This window comes from Pelophylax lessonae (assembly GCF_965119305.1).
Source record: "Pelophylax lessonae genome assembly, chromosome: 5".
Taxonomy (NCBI): domain Eukaryota; kingdom Metazoa; phylum Chordata; class Amphibia; order Anura; family Ranidae; genus Pelophylax; species Pelophylax lessonae.
Window position 1 is genome coordinate 133,418,223 of NC_138772.1, and position 27,475 is coordinate 133,445,697.

A 27,475-nucleotide genomic window follows, 5' to 3' on the forward strand; every position below is an offset into this window, starting at 1 on the left:
GTAGACACTATCTGAGATGCATGGGACTGGGTCGCTAGATGTCGTGGGACATGGAAGCGCAATGACTCGAGGTGGCAGCCGTGGACTGATCACTCCGGTGGTCTGTCCGCGCTGCCCTCGAGCCTGGATCATGCCTTGCTGGTGTTGGCCGACCCTTCCCTAGCAGCCCTTCCCAGGCCCAGCCCTTAAATCCCTTCCCATTGGCTGTCCTTGGCCCTCAGGAGGACTGGAGGATCCCGCGGGGGCGTGGCGTTGGCAGTGCTCCGGATTCCGGCAGGTATGCTCTTCTCTCTCCCTTCCTCCTTCTTCCCTAGGCTCCTTTCCTTCTCTCCCTCTCCTGACCTTTCCCTCTGGTTTCCTCTTTCTGACATCCCTGTTTCTAGATTTCTTTCTCGTTCTTCTTCCCTACATGCTGCCCCATCCACCTCGAGTGGGCGACTATGGTTAATGTTTTGGAGGGTCTGCCGGTGCTAGACACGAAACGTCTTTCTTACCTCTGGCCCCTCCGCCTGCGGAGCTGGCCCTAGGTCGGCACAGCCCTTCTGTGTGGTTCCTCCCAGTCGTCTACTGTACCCCCACGCTTAGTTGGGGCGGGGTTGGGTAGCCTGGGGGGGCACCGGCTGGGGTCGTCGAACTGGGGGAGGTTTGATGGAGGCTGATTCCCCCCACCCCCGGCGGCACGCTTCCGCCTGGGGCTCCCTCAGGCTTGCTATTGCACCCTCTGGGACCCACAGACGTCTGTGGCTGACCATGACGCGTGATGCCCGGCAGCCTGCCCTCTTATCTGTTCCACTGCATGATGGTTTGCACTATGATGTGCTGACTGTTTTCCCAATATGTTCTGTACCGTATTGCACTTTTATACCCCCTGGGGTACGACAAGGTTATGCTGCCTCCCTTACTCTGTAATTTTGTTGTTGATGTCTCATTTTTGTCTGTTCTCTTGTACACTAAATAAAGATTCATTAAAAAAAAAAAAAGATAGACCAAACCCAGATGAAGGAATGAGAGGATTTATTCCACAGGGACATTTTTTGGGTGTAAGCCCTGAGACTCACAGCCAAGTGAAGTATGCCTTCCATGTCTGATGTCAGACCTCACCGGAAAAAGCCTGCAAAACGATTACTATCTTGAAGAAACACAGAATCGGAGATGTCCCTAACTCTAGAACCCTGTGCACTTCCACGCGTTCTCTGCTGAAAGTAAGGGGCCTCAACAAGTTGTAGCTGAGGAAAAGAAATGGGTGAGAAAAGAAAACTCAAACCATTCCCCTTCTATAGCCTCAAGCAGAAATAGAGGAGGGCTTACCCATTGTACTAACCTGAAAAGGGCATATAAGAAAAGCAAGCTCAGAAAGAAGAGGAGAATCCGCTCACAAAATGGCAAGTAAGCTACAGTTGCTTCTGTGGCAAATACCAAATATATGTAGTCTAAAGCTAGGTACACACCATCAGCTTTTTTTCGTTCAATCCAGCGGGCTAAATTAAATAAAATCTGAGAAGCTTGGGAGGAGCTCGGTGTACTAACTATGCAATATTAGTACAGCAATCTCCCTGCTGAGCTATTGTGTTCTGACCCACCCCTTGCACTGCGAGAGCTGATCAGATGCCTGGTTTGACCCATGTGTACCAGGTTTAGTAATCAAAAGAGAAGAACAAAAAACTCAACCAAGCATAAGCCTGCTAGACAAGAACAGGAAAACGTTCTCAGCTCTTGACATATTTCAATAAGGCATCCAAAAAACATACTCGCCTGAGCAGAGTCCTGTTTGAACTGGAAAACAGACGTCAATCAGTGTCAACTGGATGACTGTCGGAAAGAGAACATCAGTATTTACAATAAACTGGGACCCTGTACGGCTTAGCTAACAGGAGATTTGTACAGAATTTCCATATCTGGCTTGAATCCACCTGTAGCTGTAGAAGATGATTGGTGAGAATTACAGAAATTTAGGGCTGTCACAGAGAGAACATCGGTATAAACTAGGACACCTGCACTCGGTGGCCAACTGAAGAGATTTCCAGGAACCTATTCCAGGCAAGAATCCATTAGTGCTCCTTGGCAGACTGGAGAGACTTCCAGGATTTAACATATCGTGTAAGAATCCATTAGTGCTCCTTGGCTGACTGGAGAGACTTCCAGGATTTAACATATCTGTCAATAATCCATTAGTGCTCCTTGGCTGACTGAAGAGACTTCCAGGATTTAACATATCTGGCAAGAATCTATTAGTGCTCCTTGGCTGACTGAAGAGACTTTCAGAATTGAACATATCCAGCAGTAATCTAGCAGCAGTTGTTGATAGTCGAGCATTTTCCAAAACACAGAACAGCAGAGCTGAAGAAAACCATGCCCATTCTCCTGAGGACACTAGCAAAAATACTTGATGGTTGTAGAGGGGGTTATCCTGTCCTGGAAAGTACAAAACCTAATTCTCAATCAGTGCAGCTACTGTCGGATTACCCCTTACACCACAAAAATCATCAAACATTTAAACATAAGTATCAATTTGCATATGAATCAATAGATAAACATAAGGTTGCTGCGGTGCGCCATGAAGTAGTTTCACTCCATCACTCAGTAAATATTGCAACAAAAGATGCCACGCAACTTATAAACCTTCACTCTAAATGAATAATAGAGTCTTAAACATAAAGTCCAAAGTAGTAAGATCTTCCAAATTATCCATGTGTACCACATAAAGGCCAGCAGGACAGTGACATTGTGGCCGGCTCCTGAACCAGTAGGGATACACAAGGATAATTTGGTGGAAGATCTTCCTACTTTGGACTTTATTATTAATTTATAGTGAAGGTTTGTGGGTTGCGCGACATATTTTGCAGCGTTATTTTCTGTGCTGGAAAGTGTTTTTTTTTTTTTTTCTTGTGTGCATTTCTTTTGTAGGTGGCAATACACCTTACAGTCTATGAAATCCTGTGTCCCTCAATGGAAGTGAAAGCACAAGATTTTTGATATAACATACACTTTCACAACCGCGTTTTCTAAATCCCCTTGTTGTGCATGTTCCTGCAATGTCAAAAAATAATATTTTTTTCTTTGTATCCCCTTCCAAAGCCATACACCACAAAAGTCATGTTTCCATACTGTAGTACTAAAAGTTAAAGCGGTTGTATCCTCAAAAAAAAAAAAAACAAACAAACCCTGCAGGACAAAGGCATAATGGGCTAGTATGCATCGCACACTAGCTCATTATGAAATACTTACCTTAGAACGAAGCCCCGACACGGTCGCCCGGACAACGCTGAGGCAGTTGACATCTTCCCTGGGCGTCTCTTTCAGGTTCGGCGGCTCCGGCACTGTGAGTGGACGGAGCCGCGATGACGTCAGTCCCTCACATGTGAGCGGGAGTTCACTTTCCGGCAAGGGGCCGGCAAGGAACTCTGAGGATCCGCCGGACCTTCAGAGCGCATGGGCCGCTGGTGTCAGCGGCTGCATGCAGGGCGAATATCTCCTAAACCATGCAGGTTTAGGGGATATTAATTTTACCTACAGGTAAGCCTTATTATAGGCTTAACAAGCTTAAAAGACATTTAAGCAGAATGTGTAAATTCCCTGTTTTCGATATTTGTAATAGTAGCATAGTGATGTTTTACGACTAGATTACAATAAAATGAACACAAAACTTTAACATTTCTGTAAACCCATTAAGCAAGATAAAGCTACACACATACTTTGTGCCAGCCTTTGAGGGGCCATTTCCTTCTCTTCAGCAGGAAGCCTTCTTGTTTCTGTGGTTCCTGGGTGCAGCTATTGCTTCCCCGAAGGCCTTCTACAATCTCCCAGCTATCCTAATAGAAAGAAAATCAAAAATGTTCTAAATTAGTCAAATTATTAAATATTGCAATTTAGGATACGTGCTATGAAAATGCATCTAAACACCAAAAAATAAGTTGTTGTGCATGATCCTTCAACATCAAAAAATAAATACATTTTTATTATCCTCTTCTTTCAATAAATCATAACTGGGGATCATACCATCAAGTTGTCTCCACAGGTACTTCCTTTCCTAGGATGACATCAATTCAGCTGCACAGTTGTCACCCTTTCCTACATGTTACCGAGCTGGAATACAAGCAGCTATGCCAACACGCAGTGCAGTGGGACATTTCACCACCCTACCACAGGAGAACTGTGATGTTCAACCGAAGCACCCACACATCTACAGAAAGTTCATACAAAAATGTACAGGATGTGCACAGTGCAGGAGCAAAAACAGGAACAACGTAAGGGGAAAGCAGGATTTTGTTAACTTACAGTGATCCTAAATTATTTTCTTCTGAAAGAGTTTAGTTGTATTTTAAGGGCAGAGAAGGCAAATGCTAAGAGATTGCATTTAGAAGTCGATGTTCATAGCAAAAAAAAAAAAAAAAATCTTACTTGTTTAATTAAAAAGGCAACAAACTGAAAGAGTACAAACATGTCAAGGATAATAATAAGCAGTAGCTGTTGAAATTGCAGGCTGCACTAATTATAAGCACATCCCAGGCAATTTTTAGCACCATCAAAATGATCATCAATGGACAATATAATAACATTTCTACTCTTTAATGCAGCATTTTTCAATCTTTTTTCAGTTGCGGCACCATTTAAAAATATACAAAACCTCAAGGCACCGAAGTCTAAAATGTAAGAAAACAACATTTTTATTTATCAATGGATCTCAGCCTGGGACGATGCACACAATTACCGAAATTAAAAAAACTTTATATTAGAAGCCCCCCTTCACAACATATTAGAGTCCCCTCATCACAGCAAACCAATGCCTGGTACACAGGGTTTTTTTTTTTCGTTCAATGCAGCGGGCTAGACAGATCGCTGTAATAAAACAAGCGATGTTAGTACAGCGATCTCTCCGCTGTGCTATTATGTTCTGACAGGGAGACTGCCTCCTCCCACAAGAACAGACTAATCAGCGCTCACAGCCATTGGCTGCAAGCGCTGATCGGATGCTGGTTTTCCAGGGCGCCCGTTCGATAAAAGCCAGTTGTTAGGCCGCATCTGTCGGACAAGTTGTTGTACACAAGGGATGAATGTCGACCGGTTCAACAGAATATCTACCCAGTGTCATGCATAATCCAGTCTCCAGCTGGTGGCTGCTGCAGCACCCAGTATCCTAGAACCTCTTCCAGAAACGCGTGCAATGAAATATGTATGGTTAGCCTTAAAGCAGGGTATACATGCACAGTTTTTTTAATTTAATCAGCCAGTGAAACAAAAAAACCTGAAAGGTCCCCGCATCCGCATAAGCGATATGATAGCAAGGAACTCCCCTGCCGCACGATTGTATTCTAAATGTAGCACCCCGTTGTCAGAATACACAGATCAGCGCTGCAACCATTAGCTGCATGCTCTGATCAAATGCTTGTTTTTCAGAGTGATTTCAAAGAAGTCAGTCGCTAGACCGGCTTCTGTTGAACAGAGAGCAGCTGATTTTTAGCACATGTGTACCCAGCTTTACCCACATTACATCAGAGGTCACCCCAATGACATCAGACCCCCCATTTATGTCAGAGGTCCCTAATGACATCAGAGTCTCACCTAAACATGAGAGCCCCCATCCCCGTGACAGAGTCTACCCATCACCACAAAGCCCTCTCATCCATCTCTGTTTCAGAGCAAATTCCCTGGAGGAACCCAAATAGCACCCTAGGGAGCCACGGCATCCTGGTTGAGAAACAATGCTCAAAGGGGCTAAATAATGTACATGGAGTTATTTGGCTGATGTCAATAGAAAAAAAAAAAACATTCCAGCCAATTGGAAAAGATGATATCATGTCACTGTGTCTAGGCAAGCTAAACATAAAATATAGACTGCAGTTCAGACTTTTGAAGGTAAAATCTATTTTTTTACACCAGGTTTTCACAGCTGCTATAGCACTGTAGCAGGAGATAGGGAGGAATAATGAGCTTACAACATCCTCTATGCACAGACACGGTTAGATGGGAAAGCTAGAAGAATAGTATGTTTTACTTTAAGAAGTTAAATTAATCAAATCTTAAAATTGTTGTGATCATTTAGGGTATTGACAATATTAATTTTCTCTTTCTTGTCAAGTTCTCACAAAAGTAAGTACTAATGATTTGTGATTCAATGTTCTGAGAAGTTGATTCATTTATCAAAATCCCATCAGCTTGTACCAGGTTGTTAAAAACAAGCAGTGATTTAGTGCAGCAGGCTGTCATATTTATTAAGCACTTTTCTTACATCATAAAAGTAAGAATCAAGCACAGAAGACATTTCATTTATAAATGAAAAAGGACATGCCGTCCGCATGCTGTACAGGATGATTTAATATTAAATAATGATTCTGACGAGTAATGTTCTGGCCTAATGTCAGGCTAAGCCAAAAAGCAAACACTATTGATTTTGTTATTAAGGCACAGGTAGATTATTGAAGCAAGACAGCATATTTACATGTGTTCCTATGCGACAGCCCATAATCTATACATGATGAAAAAGAATGACACGCTGACAAAACCTACCAAGCATTAAACTGCATAATTTCACCCCAGATACACAAATTCATAAGTGATTTCAATGTGTTCATACATTTTATTAAAAGAGAAATTTTAGCAGTTTTTGTTCTTTTTTTTTTTTTAAACACCTTTATTTAATATATGAGAAGGCAATTAACAGAAGGCCAACATTTGGCCAATGAAGATGACAGTAATTAATCATAAAAAAAGTGTGTGTGCAATAGCCATTACAGTGGGCCAATATAAATTTGAGGTTACAATCACATGGCGATATAAAATCATTAGAAAAGGTGTTTATTTTATTCATTTGTTTTTAAAGCAATTCCCTGATCCTCCTCTTCTCTGATCCCCCACCAGCGCTCTGTGGCTTCTTCCCCCCACCCAGTGTCCTCCACAGCAAGCCGCTTGCTATGGAGGCACTTATGTGGGCTCGCTCCTGAGCTGGCTCAGTGATTCCATAGACACACAGAGCACGGCTCCGTGCAACCCACCACTCCCCCTCCTCACTGGCTGTGATTGACAGCAGTGGCTCCCATTGCTGTCTCTGAGCCTGTGAGAAGGGAGAAAGGTGCTGCTCTCGTGCATCTCAATAGCAGAGGTAGGGGTGAAATACATAAAGATGTATGTAGAGCCCAGGTGAAAATTTTTGAGAATGATACAAATATACATTTTCACAAAGTCTATTGCGGCAGTGTTTTTAGATCTTCTTGTCAGATACTACTATGGTATACTGAAGTATAATTACAAGCATTTCATAAGAGTGAAAGGCTTTTATTGACAATTACATTAAGTTTATGCAAAGTCAAAGAGTCACTATTTGCAGTGTTTACCCTTCTTTTTCAAGACCTCTGCAATTCACCCTGGCATGCTGTCAATCAACTTCTGGGCCACATCCTGACTGATGGCAACCCATTCTTGCATAATCAATGCTTGAAGTTTGTGGGAATTTGTGGGGTTTTTTGTTTTCCCTGCCTCTTAAGGATTGAGAAGTTCTCAATGGGATTAGGGTCTGGGGAGTTTCCTTGCGATGGACCCAAAATTTAAATGTTTTGTTTCCCAAGCCACTTAGTTATCACTTTTGCCTTATGGCAAGGTGCAGCATCATGCTGGAAAAGGCATTGTTCGTTACCAAACTGTTCTTGGAGGGTTAGGAGAAGTTGCTTTCGGAGGATGTTTTTGTACCATTTTTTATTCATGGCTGTGTTCTTAGGCAAAATTGTGAGTGAGCCCACTCCATTGGCTATGAAGCAACCATACACATGAATGGTCTCAGGATGCTTTACTGTTGGCATGGCACTGCCCGGATGCCCCAAACAGTCAAAAAGGGGATTAATCAGAGAAAATGACTTTACCCTAGTCCTCAGCAGTCCAATCCTTGTACCTTTTGCAGAATATCACTCTGTCCCTGATGTTTTTCCTGGACAAAAGTGGCTTCTTTGCTACCCTTCTTGATACCAGGCCATTCTCCAAAAGTCTTCGCCTCACTGTGCGGTGCAGATGCACTCACAACTGCCTGCTGCCATTCTTGAGCAAGGTCTGCAATGTTGGTGCCCCGATCCCACAGCTGAATTAACTGTAGGAGATGGTCCTGGCTCTTGGTAGACTTTCTTGGGTGCCCTGAAGCCTTCTTCATAACAATTGAAACTCTCTCCTTGAAGTTCTTGATGAACCGATAAATAGTTGATTTAGGTACAATCTTAGTAGCAGCAATATCCTTGCCTGTGAATCTGTTTTTGTTCAAAGCAATGATGACTGTAGGTGTTTCTTTGCAGGTAACCATGGTTAACAGAGGAAGAACAATGATTTCAAGCACCACCCTCCTTTAAGGCTTCCAGTCTGTTATTCTAACTCAATCAGCGTTAGATTTCCAGCCTTGTCATTGTCAACACTGACACCTGTGTTAAGGAGAGAATTACTGACATGATGTCAGCTGATTCTTTTGTGGCAGCGGGAAATGCCATCGAAATGTTGTGTTTTTTTTTGTTTTTTTAGGGATTAAGTTAATTTTCATGGCAAAGAGGGCCTGTGCAATTAATTGCAATTCATCTGATCACTCTTCATAACATTCTGGAGTATATTAAAATTGCCATCATAAAAACCGAGGTGACAGATTTTGTAAAAAATTTATATTTGTGTCATTCTCAAAACTTTTGGCCAGAGCTGTATGTTTTGAATAGATCCAGGTAGAAGGAGTTCAGTTACACAAGATATAATCCAATCCACAATACGGTAGTAAAAGACAACAGGGTAAGAATTTAAAGCATATCTATACCATATAGACTTTTTTTACGTTTTGGATACAATAGGGATAGGTTAAAACCACTGTCAAGTTTTACTGCTATCAGGGGCTCCATTAGAGAGATTCCCCCTCACAAAGTTGTACCAGACAGGAAGTGAGGGGAAATCTGAAATAGGGAAACAGACAATAAAAAACTGAAAGAAGTTCTAGCTTCCTCCTACTTAAAAAAAAAAAAGCATTTTTACATATGTTTATGTTGCTGGTAAAAAGATTTCCTCTCACTTCCTGTCCTGAGAACAACCGGATTTTAAATCCTTTCCCACTCTACCCAAAATTACCTATAATGCTTTAAGGGAAAACTCCTAACAGACACATGTACAGCTTTCAAGACCTGGCATAAGAAGTCTCCTACCATTTTCTCTTTAGGTCAGCACCAATAGAGAAAGTCCCAGAGACTCAAACAGTAATACTTGACCTATTCTAAAAATATTAGGGGGCCGAAAAAATTAAGGAGAGTGCATATTACAATCTACCATCCACTATAAAGTACAGCACAGTGTTACGCCACACACACACTACATTTTTGTGGCCCATTCATAAAATGAAGGCTGCCTAATGTCATGGGGATCTATCTGCCTAACACAGCAGAGGGATCTCATAACTGGAGGAATGGCCGCCCACATAATTTTGACAGGTCATAGGAAAGTGCTCTGCTCCCAGTCTTTGTTCTTTACCCACTTCTGGACCGGAAGGTTTTCCCTCTTAATATGTGAAACAGTGATTGCAGCGCTGCTTATAATTATGTAAATAAATAAATATATAAATCAAATCACAAACTTCAAAGAAAATTCATGAAGTGCACTAGATGATAAATAATAAATGTCCATTAATACATCATTGCGATGTGGTGAATCCTTTCATTTGTAATCATACAAGTGCTTGAATGTGAAATCCGTGCTCTATTCGGGGTTTCCCCCTTTGGTTATCTACTCCCCGCCAAGTAGCTAATTTCAGGCATGTAGGAGCTGCTATGCTATAACTTCTCCACTTGCAATACGGTCTCTTGCCTCTTAATGATCAGGCCATTTTTTGTGATATGGCACTGGGTTATTTTAACTGACAATTGCCCGGTCGTGCATCACTGTACCCAAATAAAATTGATGTCCTTTTTTCCCCACAAATAGGGCTTTCTTTTGCTGGTATTTGATCACCTCTGCAATTTTTATTTTTTAAGCTATAAACATAAAAAGGCAACAATTCTGGGGAAAAAAAAACCCAATATTTTTTTCTGCTATAAAACATTCCCCAAAAAAAAATTTAAATATAATTTTTTCATAATTTTAGGCCAATTTGTATTCTGCTACATATTTTTGGTAAAATCTAAATTCCAATAAGTGTATATTAATTGGTTTGCGCATAATTTATCACATCTTCAAACTAGAGGAAAGATTTCCATTATTTTTATTTATTTATTTTACTAGTAATGGCGGCGATCAGCGATTTTTTAGCGGGACTGCGACATTGCGGTGGACAGATCGGACACCTGACATTTTTGACACTTTTGGGGGGACTAAAAATATGCACTGTTACTGTACTAATGACACTGGCAGGGAAGAGGTTAAGGGGTGATCTAAGGGTTAAATGTCTCCCTATGGGGTGCTAACTGTGTGGGAGTTGTATTTACTGAATGAACACAGAGACCTGTGTTCCTAAATAGGAGGAACACAGGATCCCTGTGTTCATAACTGACAGAACAGCGGTCTGCCGTATCTACAATGGCATAGAGCTGTTGTGTCTCCCTGAGGAGCGATTGCGGGTGCCCGGAGGCAATTGCGGTCGGTGGCCCCGCGAATTGGCGTGTGCGCCCCCCACTAACGGTCCCACGAAGCAATGTACAGTTATGTCCTTTCACGGGACAAAGCTGACCTGCTGCAGTATATATACTGCTGGCGGTCAGCAAGTGGTTAAAGGGATTGTAAAGGCAGAAGGTTTCTTATTAGATTTTATGCAAGATAAAAAGCTTTCTATGTGCAGCAGCTCCTCTCAGCCCCTTTAATATTTACCTGAGCCCCCTCTCTATCCAGCAATGTCCACAAGTGCCTCAGCTGCTCGGGACTCTCTCTCCTGATTGGCTGAGACAAAGCAGCAGCGCCATTGGCTCTCGCTGCTGTCAATCAAATTCAATAAGCCAATCAGGAGAGAGAGGGGGTGGGCTAAATGGCAGCTCTGTGTCTGAATGGACAGAGGGAGCTGCAGCTTGGCTTGGGTGCCCCCATAGCAAGCTGCTTGCTGTGGGGGCACTCAATAGGAGGTAAGGGCCAGGAGCTCCAGCCAGGGACCCGAGAAGAGGAGGATCCCGGCTGCCCTGTGCAAAACAAACTGCACAGAGGTAAATATAACATGTCTTATTTTAATAGGAAAAAAAATAGACTTTACAATCACTTTAACTCCATTTATTTTAATAGTGATTCCCTAGCTTTGGAGTCAATGTACTAAACAAGCCTTTTTTGCCATATCTCTGCTTATACATAGGGCCCTAAATTTTCAGTCAAAGCTGAAGTAACTATTTGAATTACTCTATTAGGAGCTACTACTGTATATGCCTAGAAATCTCTTAATCCTAATAATAGAAGAGCTAAAAGAAATTTTCCTAAAAACAAATAATGAATGCAAGGAATGAAAAGTAATGAATGTAAAGGACCTCGTTATAAAAACATTCAATTGACAGTGATCCTCACTAAAGATTATCAGGCAAAAAAAAAAAACACAGAAAAATAGACTGTGGATTTTGTAAAAAGTCAAAGTTGAAAAAAAGTTAGATAGCTATTAACTATGAGCAGGAGAATGTTCGGGATCAAAGGAATAAGACAGAGATCAGATCTTACAGCATCGAGGAAGCCTGTTCACTGGTTGCACAGAATGTTAAAATAATTGGGTTGAATGATGACTCAACAGCCATAACTCTGCAGAGAGAGTAACATTCCGTAATCCACAAAAAAGGTGGTAAAATAATATAATTGAACATTTGTAATAATAAAAATGTTTGAAGTGCATCTAGAAAGCCTTTCTAAAGATCATAAGCAATGATTAGATTATGGCTTTCGCCAAAGGAAATTGCAAGAACGTGGTTTTATAAGAAAATGAAAGAAATTAATTAAATACGTACGGTATGTTCCATTATTTTATTTATATATAAAGAAACCCATGACCATGAAATGGAGAAATATGATAAAAAGATCAAAATGCAAATCACTGCAGTTTCCCATAGAATGGCACAGTATTCTACCATGAATATATTATTAAAGAATCAAACTTTTCTATCATTTGCAAGAATTGCTAAATATCACCACATGTCAATTACTTTTCATCAAAAAACACCAACAGGACCTGTAATTTAGAAAATATGAGTGGACATTGCCAAAAGTAACTAATTTTCAAAAATACAAAAGCCCAATTCTTGCCATCTTAGTGGCCTTGTAACATCAGCAATCTCAGCAGCCCACGCATGACAATATCACTAAGGGCATATTCATGTTTTTGCATTGCATTTTACTGGCAATAGTGTGCTGTGAGGTGAAATTCATTAATTTTGAAATGCACCCCAACACACTAAATAGTGTGCAAAGCACTCACATCGCAGCTCTCCACAAGCGGAAAAAAAAAGGAATGGACTGCCTTGACGAAACACATGTTAATACGCATTTGTTACCTTACATCAACACAGAGTAAAATGTGCATGGGAGTTGATTTACTAAAGGCAAATAGATTGTGCACATAGTAGGTACAGTTGCCTAATTAACTAAGCTCTGGAGCAACTGCACGTGCAGAATTTGCCTTTAGTAAACCAACCCCATGGGCTCTAACAAAGCACTAATTTTCCTTATCACAGAATGCTGTGCTGCAAGAAAGAGTGGACTGTATATGCATTGGTAGGGATTGAAGCCAAGTGCTCGTTTTTGAGTTTGTGAGGTCGCACATCCAGTGTCCAGTACATCCTGCCATCTGCAAGGCCGAGGGAAGGGAGAATAAAAGAGCAGATGAAAAGGTAGTCATTCTTTGGAAAAAATGGAGCACTGCATAGTGATACCGTGAGGATGCTGTAATGATATCCCGTACTGGACACACGATAAGCTGTAGCAAGCGGCCATGTTGTTCAGTCATTATAGGTCAGCCATGACAGACTTGCCGGACAGTATTGCAAGCAGCGATATTATCCCCCTCCCCTTCTCCTTTAATTCATGGAATGCATAGGTTTTACACTTCAAAAGAGCTGTTATCTCAACCCAGAGACATCAAAACCCAGCAGTTAGGCCTGTGTACAGCTGTAAACCACTAATTGAGTCCTGGCAGGATGTCTGTTTCCTCTGTCAAGGCCTATCGTAAACCTTTGACCAAATCCATTAAGGATAACCAGAACTAATAGGGATCGTAAAGGGCAATCATAGAGTCTTGCCCAATTCAAAACTTAACTACACACACGATTTATAAACTCAGACAGGAACATGACACATTAATAATAAGTGTATATCTGGATGAGAAATGTCATACTGAACGAATTAAGGTCATACATGACCACATTAGCGCATATAGAAGGAAAGGTAGCGATTAGATATTCCCTGTATGACAAGTTTATCTGAGATATTCTGTGTTTGGTGTCCCTGAATGCTAGATTCAATGCTGGGCCATGATCTATCAGTTCCGGGAATATAACCGGTACACATTGAAAGATATGAATAGTGGTATCAAACTGTCTATAGAGGAGGGACCTGATACTGTCATAATCCCAGGACAGCCCAGGGCCACTCTGTTTTATTGGTCATGGGCATCTGTCAACACCCTTTTGATCCCAAAAGAAAAAGGGAAACCCCAAACGAGTGGACAGTTCTTATGGTGGCATCAAAGCAGGAACATCTATCAAGTTTGAGAACCGATAACACCTGGCTCATCGATTGAACTCTGATAATACCCAGGACATTGACTGCAAGTATTCTTCCTCCACAATTCTACCTTATTTTTCTATTGCTGAATTATGTCTCTATTTCTTTGAAACACCTTTTTTCTATAAACATTTTAAATTTGCACTAACTTTGACCTTTTCATTATTAAAACCTTATTTGGAAGTGTCAACCTGAACCATAAGCTCTTAATGCAAGTTAACAAAGAACCTGTCTCTTGAAGAGTACTACTGTATAGAATAAATCCTCTGAACATACCTGTCTGTGGTGACAGTGTGTGTTACAGGTGATTATTCCAAAATCATAATTGATATTGCCAGAGTTACAAGCTTCCTCCCGCTCGGACCAAACAGAGGTGGTGGCATTGAAAATTAATTGCATAATTAGCCCAATGACAAATCGCTCTCAGCCTGCTGGCACCTAGATTGTGATCCCACAGCTGAGAGTGACATTGTTACGTAAGTGACAGCGTGGTGTGATATTGACCAGTTCTTTCTCACAAGTTCGTGAGATAGACAGGGATCTGATCACCACGTCCGTCACAAAAGCTGTAATGCTTGCGGAAGGTATTGGCAAAAGTCAGTAAAGGTGAACCAACCGTTTAAGTAATAGTGTTGATGGACTCTTCTGAACTAAGTTTCTCAGCCTCTCCCAAAAAAAATAAAAAAATAAATAATTAAGAAAAAAAAAAGACTATACCCAGATATTGAGTACATAGTAGAAAGATGTTACATTTCTATCTACACTGAACAAAATTTTAAATGCAACACTTTTGTTTTTGCCCCCATTTTTCATGAGCTGAATTCAAAGATCCAAGACTTTTTCTATGTACACAAAAGGCCTATTTCTCTCAAATATTGTTCACAGCGTGATTATTGCACAGGTGTGCCTTAGGCTGGCCACAATAATGGCCACTCTAAAATGTGCAGTTTTACTGTATTTGGGGGGGGGGGGGTCTGAAAACCAGTCAGTATCTGGTGTGACCACCATTTGCCTCACGCAGTGCAACACACCTCCTTCCCATAGAGTTGATCAGGTTGTTTATTGTGGCCTGTCGAATGTTGGTCCACTCCTTTTCAAGTTGCTGGATATTGACAGGACCTGGAACACGCTGACGTATGACGTATACGCCAATCCAGAGCATCCCAAACATGCTCAATGGGTGACATGTCTGGTGACTTTGCTGGCCATGCAAGAACTGGGATGTTTTCAGCTTTCAGGAATTGTGTACAGATCCTTGCATTATCATGCTGCATCATGAGGTGATGGTCGTGGATGAATGGCACAACAGTGGGCCTCAGGATCTCGTCACAGTATCTCTGTGCATTCAAAATGCCGTCAATAAAATGCACCTGTGTTCGTTGTCCATAACATAAGCCTGCCCATACCATAACCCCACCGCCACCATGGGCCACTCGATCCACAACATTGACGTCAGCAAACAGCTCACCCACAAGATGCCATACACGCTGTTTGCCATCTGCCCTGTACAGTGAAAACCGTGATTCATGCGTGAAGAGAAAACCTCTCCAAAGTGCCAGATGCCATCGAATGTGAGCATTTTCCCACTCAAGTAGATTACAACGACGAACTGCAGTCAGGTTGAGACCCCAATGAGGATGACGAGCTTGCAGATGAGCTTCCCTGACACGGTTTCTGACAGTTTGTGCAGAAATTCTTTGGTTATGCAAACTGTTTTTTGCAGCAGCTGTCTGGGTGGTTGGTCTCAGACGATCTTGGAGGTGAAGATGCTGGATGTGGAGGTCCTGTGCTGGGGTGGTTACACGTGGTCTGCGGTTGTGAGGCAGGTTGGATGGACTGCCAAATTCTTTGAAACGCCTTTGGAGACAGTTTATGGTAGAGAAATGAACATTCAATTTACAGGCAACCGCCCTAGTGGACTTACCTGCAGTCAGCATGCCAATTGCTCCCTCAAAACTTGCGACATCTGTGGCATTGTGCCGTGTGATAAAACTGCACATTTTAGAGGGGCCTTTTATTGTGGCCAGTCTAAGGCACACCTGTGCAATAATAATGCTGTCTAATCAGCATCTTGATATGCCACACCTGTGAGGTGGATGGATTATCTCGGCAAAGGAGAAGTGCTCACTAACACAGATTTAGACAGATTTGTGAACAATATTTGACAGAAATAGGCCTTTTGTGTACATAGAAAAAGTCTTAGATCTTTGAGTTCAGCTCATGAAAAATGGGGGCAAAAACAAAAGTGTTGCGTTTATAATTTTATTCAGTGTATTTATCTACTTTTCGATCTATGATTTTGTTTTTCAAAATTTCTGTAATGCTCTAATTGATTAATTTCATACCTTTGTGGGAAAGAAACCGGCTACATAAAATGAACTTGTGTTCTAACAGCAGAATCAACAATTTGACAGTTAATGTAAAGGTAGAACTATAGGCAAAACTTTATTTTTTTTTTTCATTTTGAATAGAGTAAGGGAGAGTTATAACTCCCGTTTGCCATCTGTGTCCCATTTCAGAGATTTTCCTTCACTTCCTGCCCCATAGCCAAAAAAGAAGTGGGAGGAAATCCTTGAAAATTAAGAGAATTCCTTGAGGACCCCCAAGTCACCAGAACTAGTGTCCCCATTGGAGGATTTCCCCTCTATTATTTTTCTGGGGAAAACCCAACATTTGGGATTTTATTTTATTTTTAATTTCAATAATAATGGTAAAACAGGACAAATATAAAGGGTGGATCTCCTAAACAGGCACAGCAATATAAACCGACATGCATTCTAATCCCTCTCCACTCTATCCAAAACAAAAAAATTGACTTTAGTTACACTTTAGTGATGCCAGCCTAAACGTGCTCATTTTTCATTTCCTTGCCCTATTGCTCTGTTCAGCTTCTGCAATTAAAGAAACAAACCCCCCAATTCCGGGTAACGTGAGGAGCATGTAACTCACTGCTCGCTCTCTCATGTGACAGAACTGGTGCTTGCTAATTGGCTACTCAGGCACCCAGTAATGTCACCTGTTGGAGGATAGAGATTTGGCTGGCCTCTGTAAGCACTATGTCATAGGGCTCCTTCACTGGGGGCTAAACAGACCAAGGTTGGAGCAAAGGTAAGGTAAGTATCTACAGATGGGGAGCGTGGTGAACTTGTTGCTTTGTCCTGCAGAAAAACTGAATTATTGTAAGAGCTTACCGTAAAATCCTTTTCTCTGTAGTTCATCTAGTCAGAGAATATAGGGTTATGCTCCTCCTATCAGGAATAGGCACTAGGCAGGAAAAATGCTTAACCACACCCATGGGGGCTGTCCTTGCAGGCATAACCCCACACACCCTGCTAGCATCAAGCAGTTTAGTTGCAAGCAGTGTTTAGAGTAGAAAAAAACCCCATTCACTCAGAAGTAGAGGGGCGGGTGCTGCGTCTGGTGATGACCTTCAGAGAAAAAGATTTTACGGTAAGTTCTTACAAAATTCCAGTTTTCTCTTCATCTAGTCAGAGACTATAGGGATGTCCCAAAGCAATATATTCATGAAGGGTGGGAAAACAACGCAAAAAAATTGACTTTAGTTACACTTTAGTGATGCCAGCCTAAACGTGCTCATTTTTCATTTCCTTGCCCTATTGCTCTGTTCAGCTTCTGCAATTAAAGAAATAAACCCCCCAATTCCGGGTAACGTGAGGAGCATGTAACTCACTGCTCGCTCTCTCATGTGACAGAACTGGTGCTTGCTAATTGGCTACTCAGGCACCCAGTAATGTCACCTGTTGGAGGATAGAGATTTGGCTGGCCTCTGTAAGCACTATGTCATAGGGCTCCTTCACTGGGGGCTAAACAGACCAAGGTTGGAGCAAAGGTAAGGTAAGTATCTACAGATGGGGAGCGTGGTGAACTTGTTGCTTTGTCCTGCAGAAAAACTGAATTATTGTAAGAGCTTACCGTAAAATCCTTTTCTCTGTAGTTCATCTAGTCAGAGAATATAGGGTTATGCTCCTCCTATCAGGAATAGGCACTAGGCAGGAAAAATGCTTAACCACACCCATGGGGGCTGTCCTTGCAGGCATAACCCCACACACCCTGCTAGCATCAAGCAGTTTAGTTGCAAGCAGTGTTTAGAGTAGAAAAAACCCCATTCACTCAGAAGTAGAGGGGCGGGTGCTGCGTCTGGTGATGACCTTCAGAGAAAAAGATTTTACGGTAAGTTCTTACAAAATTCCAGTTTTCTCTTCATCTAGTCAGAGACTATAGGGATGTCCCAAAGCAATATATTCATGAAGGGTGGGAAAACAACGCAAAACGGAAACGTAACTCCCCAAAAGCTAAACTTAGCCAACCAGGTAACATGGAGCGCAACCAGGAACAACTGGAGCGCAACCTGAAAACGCAATACACCCTCAAAGAGAAACAAACAAAAAAAAAAACAGTTCTCTTTAACCACTTCTGGACAAGAAGATTTTCCCCCTTAATGACCAGGCCATATTTTGCGATTCGGCACTGCGTTACTTTAACGGACAATTGCGCGTAGGTGCCACGCTGTACCCACATAAAATGGATGTCCTTTTTCCCTGGTTTGTGGGGGAAAAAAGGACGTCAATTTCATTTGGGTACAGCGTCGAACGACCGCGCAATTGTCCGTTAAAGTCACGCAGTGCCGAATCGCAAAATAGGGCCTGGTCTTTGAGCAGCCAAATCCTCCAGGGCTTAAGTGGTTAACTAACCTATGCAGCTAACGTATTGAGGGAGAGAGCTGCACCCTTGAAGGTAGTGAATCTAAGAAAAATTATACAGGCTGCAAGTAGCCAAGAAGGAAGTAGATGCCCTGAATTACTTAGCTACAAGCAACAGGGAAATGGAATAGATTCAACGGTGGCCTGTAAACTTATCTAAGGCTGGCCATAGAAGTATCATTTTTTTTTTTAATCAACAAATAAACTGAATGGAATGTATCCCCCCATCCGCACAATCTGTGCTATCATAATCTGACAGTGGGGGCTCCTCCTCCAATCAGAGCTCCAGTCAATTAGCTACAGGTGCTGAACAAATGAAAATACTCCAACATTCTTGTTCCAGAGCAGCCAATCATTTGATTGACTTCTCTCGAGCAGGAAGGGCCTTAGATGGATAGAAATTTGGTCGATCCTTGCTGAATCGGCTGATTTTTGATCCATCTATGGCCAGGCATGGCTCACATATGCGAGTCTCCTGTAAAAGGGCCAGTTGGTCCTTTCTATGCTAAGCTTTTTGTACCACACATCGTTCTCATGTTCCCTATGGCAGCTCCCTCCTACAACATGGTAGTCTCCTGTAATACGACGCAAAGCAGCACTCGCTCTGTCTCTTGCTTTTAAAATTCAAACATTCCTACAAGGTCATAAACAAACATAAACATTGTTTCAAAAACAGGTTATATTTTCACAATACTATGATTCACACTCAGGAATAACAAACATGACACACTTGGATTACTCTTCGATTTGCAGTTATTTTTCACATCACCAGCTTCCGGGATATTACTAGATCACGTATAAATCCAACCAATAATTTCTGCCTGGTTATAAGCCTAATACCCAATAAATACTGACATTTATTTGTTTTACATTCATTTTAAAAGCGCTGATATAACAGCAAATGTCTCAGGAGTACAACTTTTACTTAGAAAAAGGGAAGAAGCATTTGGAAGCAGAGCTTAATGTACGCAGCCGGAAAAACGTGGGCAATAATGGGATTTTTGTACTTATCGGAAAACCCATTTAATCAACGAACAGAGAGCTCCATAAATCATAACTACTGTGTTATATTGCCTCCTCCAGGAGCAGGACTAGACAGAACAAAAAACACCTGGCTATGCCCATGAGCTATCCTCAGCTTGGTATATACCCCCCTCTCTGCTCTAGGTAATCAGTTTTAACCTGTCTAGTCAGGAGTAAGGACCTAAGCTCCCGGCTGAGATCTCTGGTCCTAGCAACTCCTTCTGTACATCTTTTTTTTTTTTTTTTTTCCCCCTCGAGAGATCTACAATCAACTGCCGGGCTGAGCGACGGCAGACCGCAGCTACACGGTATTAGAAGTATCAGAACTAGAGGGGTAGGTGCTGTGTCTGTCGAAGGGACTCAGAGAAATGGACTTTACGGTAAATACAAAAATCTAATTTTCTCTTTCGTTCATCGACGGACACAGCGCTCCATAAATCATAACTACTGGGACGTCCAAAAGGAGTACCAAAAGGAAAATGAGGGGTGGGGAAAATAACACAAGGCTAAACATAAGAGCCCTTAACCAGGAGCCTTAACCGGGTCACAGAAGCCAAGTCTGAAAAATAAAAGTTTAAAGAAAAACACCCCTCAAGAGGGAACAGCCCCTCTTAAAACAGCAGCCTACAAAACTCTGCGGCCAAAAGAAGCATCCACAGATGCCAAAGTAACTACCTTATAGAACTGTGTGAAGGTATGCACCAACGACCAAGTGACCGCCTTGCAAACTTGCGATATTGATGCCTGATGACAGAAGGCCCAAGAAGCACTTAGCAACCGAGTAGAATGCGCCGTGACAGGGAAAAGTAGAACCTGACCTTTAATGGAATAGGCCTAAGTCCCCGTCTGTCTGATCCATCTGCAGATGGTAGCCGAAGGAGCAGCCAATACTTTTCTTGGTCCGTCCGAAACCACAAAAAGCGAGTGACCCCTGAAAGGACTCAGTAGCTGCCAGATACACCCGAATCAGACTAGCCACATCCAATGTATGCAAATCAAATTCCTTGGGATGACCCGGTTTGGGATACAAGGAAGGCAACACAATGTACTCATTCAAATGGAAGTCAGAGACAACTTTGGGCAGGAACCATGGACAGGGTCGAAGAACCACTTTATCCCTAAGGACCAATAAATAGGGACTGCGACAGGATAATGCCACTAATTCCGATACCCTGCGGGCCGAGGTAATAGCCACCAAGACTTCCGGGATAACGTAAATCCCATGGCGGCAAAAGAGATCATACAGGTGGAGCCACATATCGAACCCCCCGAATGAAGGTACGAACTAAAAAGTGCGTAGCTAGGGGTTGCTGAAAGACGATTGCCAGGGCAGACACCTGGCTCTTGATGGTACTCAAGGCCAACTTCTGATCAAAGCCCCGTTGAAGAAAGGTTAAGATCCGAGCCACAAAAAGGATCGAGTCAATCGACTCACACCAAGAAATGTATGGTTTCCACGTACGATGGTATATCTTGCTGGAAGAGGACTTCCTCGCCTTCACCATAGTAGGGATCACTGATCCAGACAGACCTCTATCCCTCAGTACCTGGCTTTCAATAGCTAAGCCATTAAAACCAGTGACTGTAAAGCAGGATGGTAGATCAGCCCTTGGGACAACTGGTCTTCTCTGAGAGGAAGCCCCCAAGTGACGTTTATAGCCACAAGACTGATTGGAAAATCTTCGCCCTTGATTCCTCGCAGGAATTGCGGCAGAAGCTTGAGCTGAGGATGATACTGGCCTTACTGTGGCCATTGGACGCTTGCAGCATCTGTCAGAGGACCCTGTGATCTCATCACCAACCTCAGTATCCTCCTGTGGAGCCGAACCTGCTAAAAGGAGCTGCATGTAGGACTGTGCAAACAGAAATGTCTTGAAGGTGGATACCACCAGACTCAGAACCTGTATGCAAAATGGGAGAGAGAACTATCTGTGTGACAGCAGCTGGTGAATCACAGCCTATGGTTCCTGAAGCTTGCCTTTGCCCACACGCCACTTCTACCTGGGACACTAAGGACTACAGGACCACCGTCAGTGCAACCATGGGAAGCTGGGGTTCCGAGGGACCTGCCACCTTCATGAGGGGGTCAGTGGGGGAGATATGACCTTGAGGCTCCATAAGGAAAAGAAGACCTTGCAGTACAAAAACGATCTTTTGGCACCACTAAAGGATCCCCCAAGGCCCAGGGTACCTATCAGCAGAGAGAGAGAGATAACAGGGACCCCCAATGACTCACCCTAATGATTGGAGGAGTACCAAGAATTCGGACCCAGCATCATCATGGACACCATCCCTGTTCATAGGTCCCATGCAAAGGAAGAGGAAACTGAGGAGGAAGAGGAGGAGCTTCGGCATCCCCACGAGGCTTCGGTCGTCTCCAGCGTCTCCCGGACAGGAAAATGGCCCCCGTGACATCATCGGGCTACACTAACATGGCCGACAGCTGGAGACCAGCCAGACTAGGGAAAAATGGCCCCCCGTGACATCATCAGGCTACACAATCATGGCCGCCAACCGGAGACCAGCCAGACGAAGGGAAAATGGCCCCGGTGACATCATCGGGCTACATAAACATAGCCGCCAACCAGACTAAGGGAAAATGGCCACCATCAGCTAAAGCATGCTGCCCGGATCTTCCCTGTGCCCTTTGCAATACTGCACCCTCTACAAGGGGACACCCTCCTGAAGGTAGGACACACGTTAGGGGAGACTTCGCTGCACACTCCGCACCGGTCTCTGCACTGGGACCCCTCTGCACTATACCCACATTGCAACCAGTGGGGCATGCACCATGGGGTCTCCTACACTGGGACCCCTCCAGACTACTAGGGCAGGACACACTATCCCAGGACCCTTACAGAGTGGGGATAGCAGGGGAGACCCCAGGGGCCTCCGCTGCATCCTACACCCTAGGACCCCCACCAGACTCCGGGTCCAGACAGGGGGAAAAGGGATTGGGGGAAGCCTAGCTCACGGAGGGATTTTTAAGGATGGGAGGAGGAAAGTCCGACCATCCCTGGAGGTTACCTGCGTCCACCCTAAAAAAAACTCCAAAAAGGGGAGAGGGGGGACTGTACTTACCCTTCCATGGTGCAGGTAATGCTCCAGATAGAATCTTCGGAACAGAAGTAGGGGGGATGTCGGCCAAGGTGCCGCTGCGACTCAGACCCAAGCCTGGTCATAAGCGACCCTGCGAGACACTCGTAGCAGCAGTCTGCCGTCGCCCATTCTGGCAGTTGACTGTAGATCTCTCGAGGGGAAAAAAACAAAAAAGATGTACAGAAGGAGAAAAATATTGCTAGGACCAGAGATCCCAGCCGGGAGCCTAGGTCCTTACTCCTGACTAGACAGATTAAAACTGATTACCTAGAGCAGAGTGGGGGGGTATATACCAAGCTGAGGCATAGTCAGGTGTGTTTTGTTCTGCCTAGTCCTACTCCTGGAGGAGGCAATATAACCCAGTAGTTATGATTTATAGAGCGCCGTGTCCGTCGATGAATGAAAGAGAGATATTGATTTCAGAAAGGTTTTCCTGGCCATGTGTGACCTTCAGGAAAACTCTCTGCAAATTGTTCTCCATACCACCAGCCGTAACTAAAGGACAATCTGCAGACACCACATAATTTCACTGGCCTGGTTTCCAAATAAAGCAGACAAAATAAATTCCGTTTTTAATCTCCACAAAATAATTCAAGCTACATTTACATGACCCTGCATTATTATGGAGATAATGGCACTCCTGCATAAATATATATGAAAAAGAAAAGGAGGTTTTGTCTATCTAATCCAGACAGATAGTACCTGTTCTTTTTTTCAACGCAGAACAGGCGATGAAACATCTGTTTGGCCTCCAATTTCTGTTTTTTGCATTAAAGTGGTTCAAAAGGCAAGACATTTTTTACCTAAAAGGTAAAACATGTTTAACTACTTGCTAACCATATACTTACCTGACACTTCTCTCAATCCAGAGCTGTGTCTGTCTGCAGAAGTGCTGCTCTCTCCTTCTCCTCACAAGGTACAGAGACAGCAGTGGGAGCCATTGGTTCCTGCTGTCAATAAATCCTGTGAGGAGAGAGTAGTGCCCAGCCGCACTGTGTGTGTCTATGGAAGCACACAGCACAACTTGGGAGCATGCACGTACTAGCGCCCCCACAACACACAACTTGCTATGGAGGCACGCATTGAAGAAGTGGATATCACCAGGCGGGGACCCCAGAAGAGGAGGTAAGGGACTGCTTTTTGCAATACCATTACAAAAAACAAGCCTTTACAACCACTTTAAAGGTGGAACTGTAGATCTTTTTTTTTTACAATCTCTGTCAGATTTTTCCTGCTGTTTGACCTTGTAACTTGAGTAGAAACTAAGTGAAAATTCCACTGCTGTCAGATGTCCCTTGAACAAGTGTGATTTACCCTCACTTTGGATATATGGTATATTTTGTAAATAGATCTTCTTAAAATGATATTCAATTTTAACATACAGTGTATGTAAAGCTAAAACTTTGTTTTTTTAGTTTTAGAGCAGAGAATGGTTAAGACCCCCAGAAACGGAAAGGTTTTATTTTAACATTTCATTAACATATTAATGGGGAGAGAGGGATGAACCAGGGAAGGAATAATATAATCAGATTAAAATTTAGATTTAATTACCATCGTATTAATGGGTGGAACTGCAAATATGATTTCACCATATATCAGTAACTTTAATCATGTTTTGTAAAGCAATGAAAGTACTGCAAAAACAAAAGCATTAAGGCATTAAATGATAATTATTTAAAAGGTCCACCCAGAAAATGGAATGACCTCCACCCATTGGAAAAAATAAATATACCTGAAAGACAGTTTAGCAGCAGAGTATGTGGATAGAAAGGTAAAGAGTTATAAGTTGAAATTACAGTACTTACTTTTAGTTGGTATATATCAACAAGAGAAATAAAGAATGATATTTTATCTGTTTTAGTATTAGGTCACAGCATGAAACTCAATTCTAGCTGCTTGAACTACTGATCAATCAGATCCCTACGTTTTATACATGGGAAGCCATTACATAGAAACCAAAATATTTTCAAATCATGAATTGTTAGTGAAGAATGTATAATACAGTAAATGGTCCATTAATTCCCCCCACCCCCTATTTCTGTTGAAAAAGTGACAGCCGGCCCATGCATCCAATGTGCATCTGTGCTGCCCGCACTGTTCATACCTATAAATGGGGCTATCCTAATGGTGGCTGTGCTTTGAACCTATATTCTCATGTTATTTCCACTTTAGCTCTGATAAACAGGTTGCACCTTCAAAATGCATAAGCCAGGATGTTACATTGAGTGAGTGCTCATGTTAGTGGTCTATCTTTGAGGGTTGGACAGCTATGCCTGTTAGTCGGAAACATTATGGATAGTTTAGTGACATAAATGCACATGTGGTTCTTTAGCAACTATAATATAAAAATGAAATACAGTTTTCATTGAGGGTTTTACAATATGCCGGTGTGCTTTTTGTTATTTTGTAGTTTTTAACTTTAATACTAATACAAGCGAGCTGAGAATCCCCTTACCCATGTGAATGTTTTTGCAGGTGGCAGGTTCTCTTTATGGAGTCATCAGGGTTCTATAAGATCCCTATCACCTGCCCTGCACCTAGCTCAAACAACGAATAAAATCTACATATAAACACTAAAATATAACTAGCCTTACATTTTAGAATTATAACTGCACAATGACAGGTAAGGGATGAGTAAGGGTACCAAAGAATGTCATGGACTTTTAATGTATGCAAACCAGCTACATAAAAACAAACAGAAGACAGAAATGGCTAAGTCCAAGTTCACACTGCCACGACTTGTCAGGCGACTTGGTCGCCTGACAAGTCGCGCTCCATTCTGTGCAATGGAACCGTTCTAATCAGAGCGACTCAAGACGCTCCGACTTAGAAAAAGGTTCCTGCACTACTTGGGGGCGACTTCGGAGTGGCTTGCATTGACTTCTATTAGAGAAGTCATTTGCAAGCCGCAAAGGGGCGACTTTGAGTTGCCCCAGTGTGAACCGGCTCTTAGAGTTATATAAACAAATGGTTGATCAACACTGCCAAGCTTCTTATATTTGCCTAGCAGCAAAAGGGTCGCTGGTTTGAATCCCAACCACATTACCTTCATGGAGTTTGCATATTCTCCCTGCGTGGGTTTCCTCCGGGTACTCCAGTTTCCTCCCACCCTCCAAAGACATGCTGGTATTTAATTGGATCCAGTCTAAATTGGCCCTACTATGTGTATGTATGAATGTGAGTTAGGGGCCTTAGATTGTAAGGGGGGGGGGGGGGGGGGGGTAGGGGGCGGGGACTGATGCGAATGTACAATGTATATGTAAGGCGCAGCGGAAATTGACAGCGCTATACAAGTACCCGAAATAAATAAATATGCCCTGTCTAAATGCTTGGTTGGTTAAGTTTTCTCACACTGATGGGGGTGATTGGGATGATGTGTGGGGTTCTTCATTCATCAAAGTTGGACTGCGAGAGATCATCTCATTCAATATAATATGTCGTCTGGTCACATTTTCAGTTTTCTTTCAATTTAGAGGCCTACCCAACTGTGCCTTCTGGAGCCTCCTTCCTTTCCCTATTCCTTTTCTCTTACCCCCCCCCCCTTTCCCTATTCCTTTTCGCCCCCCCCCCCTCTTATCTTTTTTCTCTTTCTTTCTCTTGTATTTTGTTTCCTACTTCTCTATGAAGTTAGTTACTTTTCTCACCGGTTTCTCGTATATATGGTGCTCTGGAATGTACTGCTCTGTTTCTGTGTATGGGTGGTAGCACCAATGTATGTTTGCGCCATTTTCATAGTGATCTCTAACATTACAATACTAGATGGCCATGGTGCTAACTTTGTATACTGATGCTCTGTTAATCTTAACATGTCTTAGTGACATTTACTTTTATTATAATCATTGTGAGGTCTTGCATTATATTACTTTTATTTACAGGTATATGCATATTTGTACATTTACTGGAACTTGACATGTACTTTTACGTTTATGCTCTGTATTGTTTCAATACTGAATAAAACCTTTTCAACATATATTTTTGCACAAAATATATCTAATACCAGCTAGATCAGCAAAACTTTTGCCCACCCAATCATCTAGTTGTTGGCGATGTACCTCCTCTCATGCAGACTTCATTAATGAATTTTGGGATTGCTTTCCAACACTTTTGGATGAATGTCGTGTAATGTGTGCAGTCAGTTACAACATGTGTTCGCCCCTCTGTGGAGATTTGTTTGCTAGGATTAGTGGACCCCTTGGTGCCTACAAAGGCGATCTGTACTCTCCTCACCTTATTGTTTTACTATGCCAGAAAAACTATTATTCTCTCATGGAAGAAATCTACTGCCCCGCCTATTGCATCCTGGAAGACCCTAATCAATAAAGCCCAACCACTACTGTATATAAAGCTACATATGCCAATAGAGGTGTGCCAACTAAGTTTGACAGAGTATGGAGCGGCTGGGTGAAAAATGTGTCTACTGTATTAGATTGAGAGTTAAATCTCTATGAGTAGGTGGATGGGCTCTCTGTATATATAGTGTGTTTCATTTGCAAGCCCCTTCTATAATTCTACAAGGGAAAGTGTCTTATTGTACCCAGAGGGAGCTATGCATGCATTTGCCTTTTTAAACCAGGGCTATATTTACTGGGAAGTAACTAACCTGCCGACTTCCAAACTTTGAGGAGGAACTGCTTGTACTCCGAGATGGAGAGAGCATCTTCTGGGACACTACCAGGTTCCTTTCTTCTCCCATTATTAATTTTCAGAGGTGGTCTCAGGAAATGTGGCAGCATTCACTGAGCTGGGGAACATCGGAGAAACATAATTTCTTACTCATGTTCTATAAAGCCTGCATACATTCCATCAGCACCTAGTGAGATAAAGAAAAGTAATCAGTTAAAACAAAGTAGGCTGTAATAATTCATACTGCCCTACAAAAACCCATGTGGAAAAAACACAATCTACTGCACAAAAGCAAGGATATAACTTTGCAGGGCAATGGCACAGGTCCACTCTAA

General features: G+C 42.6%; 1 protein-coding gene across 2 annotated transcripts in view; it reads right to left on the reverse strand.

The window, feature by feature from the left end:
- Positions 1–27,475, reverse strand: part of OSBPL3 (oxysterol binding protein like 3) — a 260,883-nt gene that overhangs the window by 133,195 nt on the left and 100,213 nt on the right. For both annotated transcript variants that reach the window (XM_082257477.1, XM_082257478.1), the window contains exons 2-3: positions 27,118–27,327; positions 3,693–3,809 (exon numbers count right to left, since the gene is read on the reverse strand). In XM_082257477.1, coding sequence (XP_082113603.1) covers positions 3,693–3,809; positions 27,118–27,210 — 210 coding nt within the window. In that variant the 5' untranslated portion in view covers positions 27,211–27,327. The remainder of the gene's footprint in view (positions 1–3,692; positions 3,810–27,117; positions 27,328–27,475) is intronic.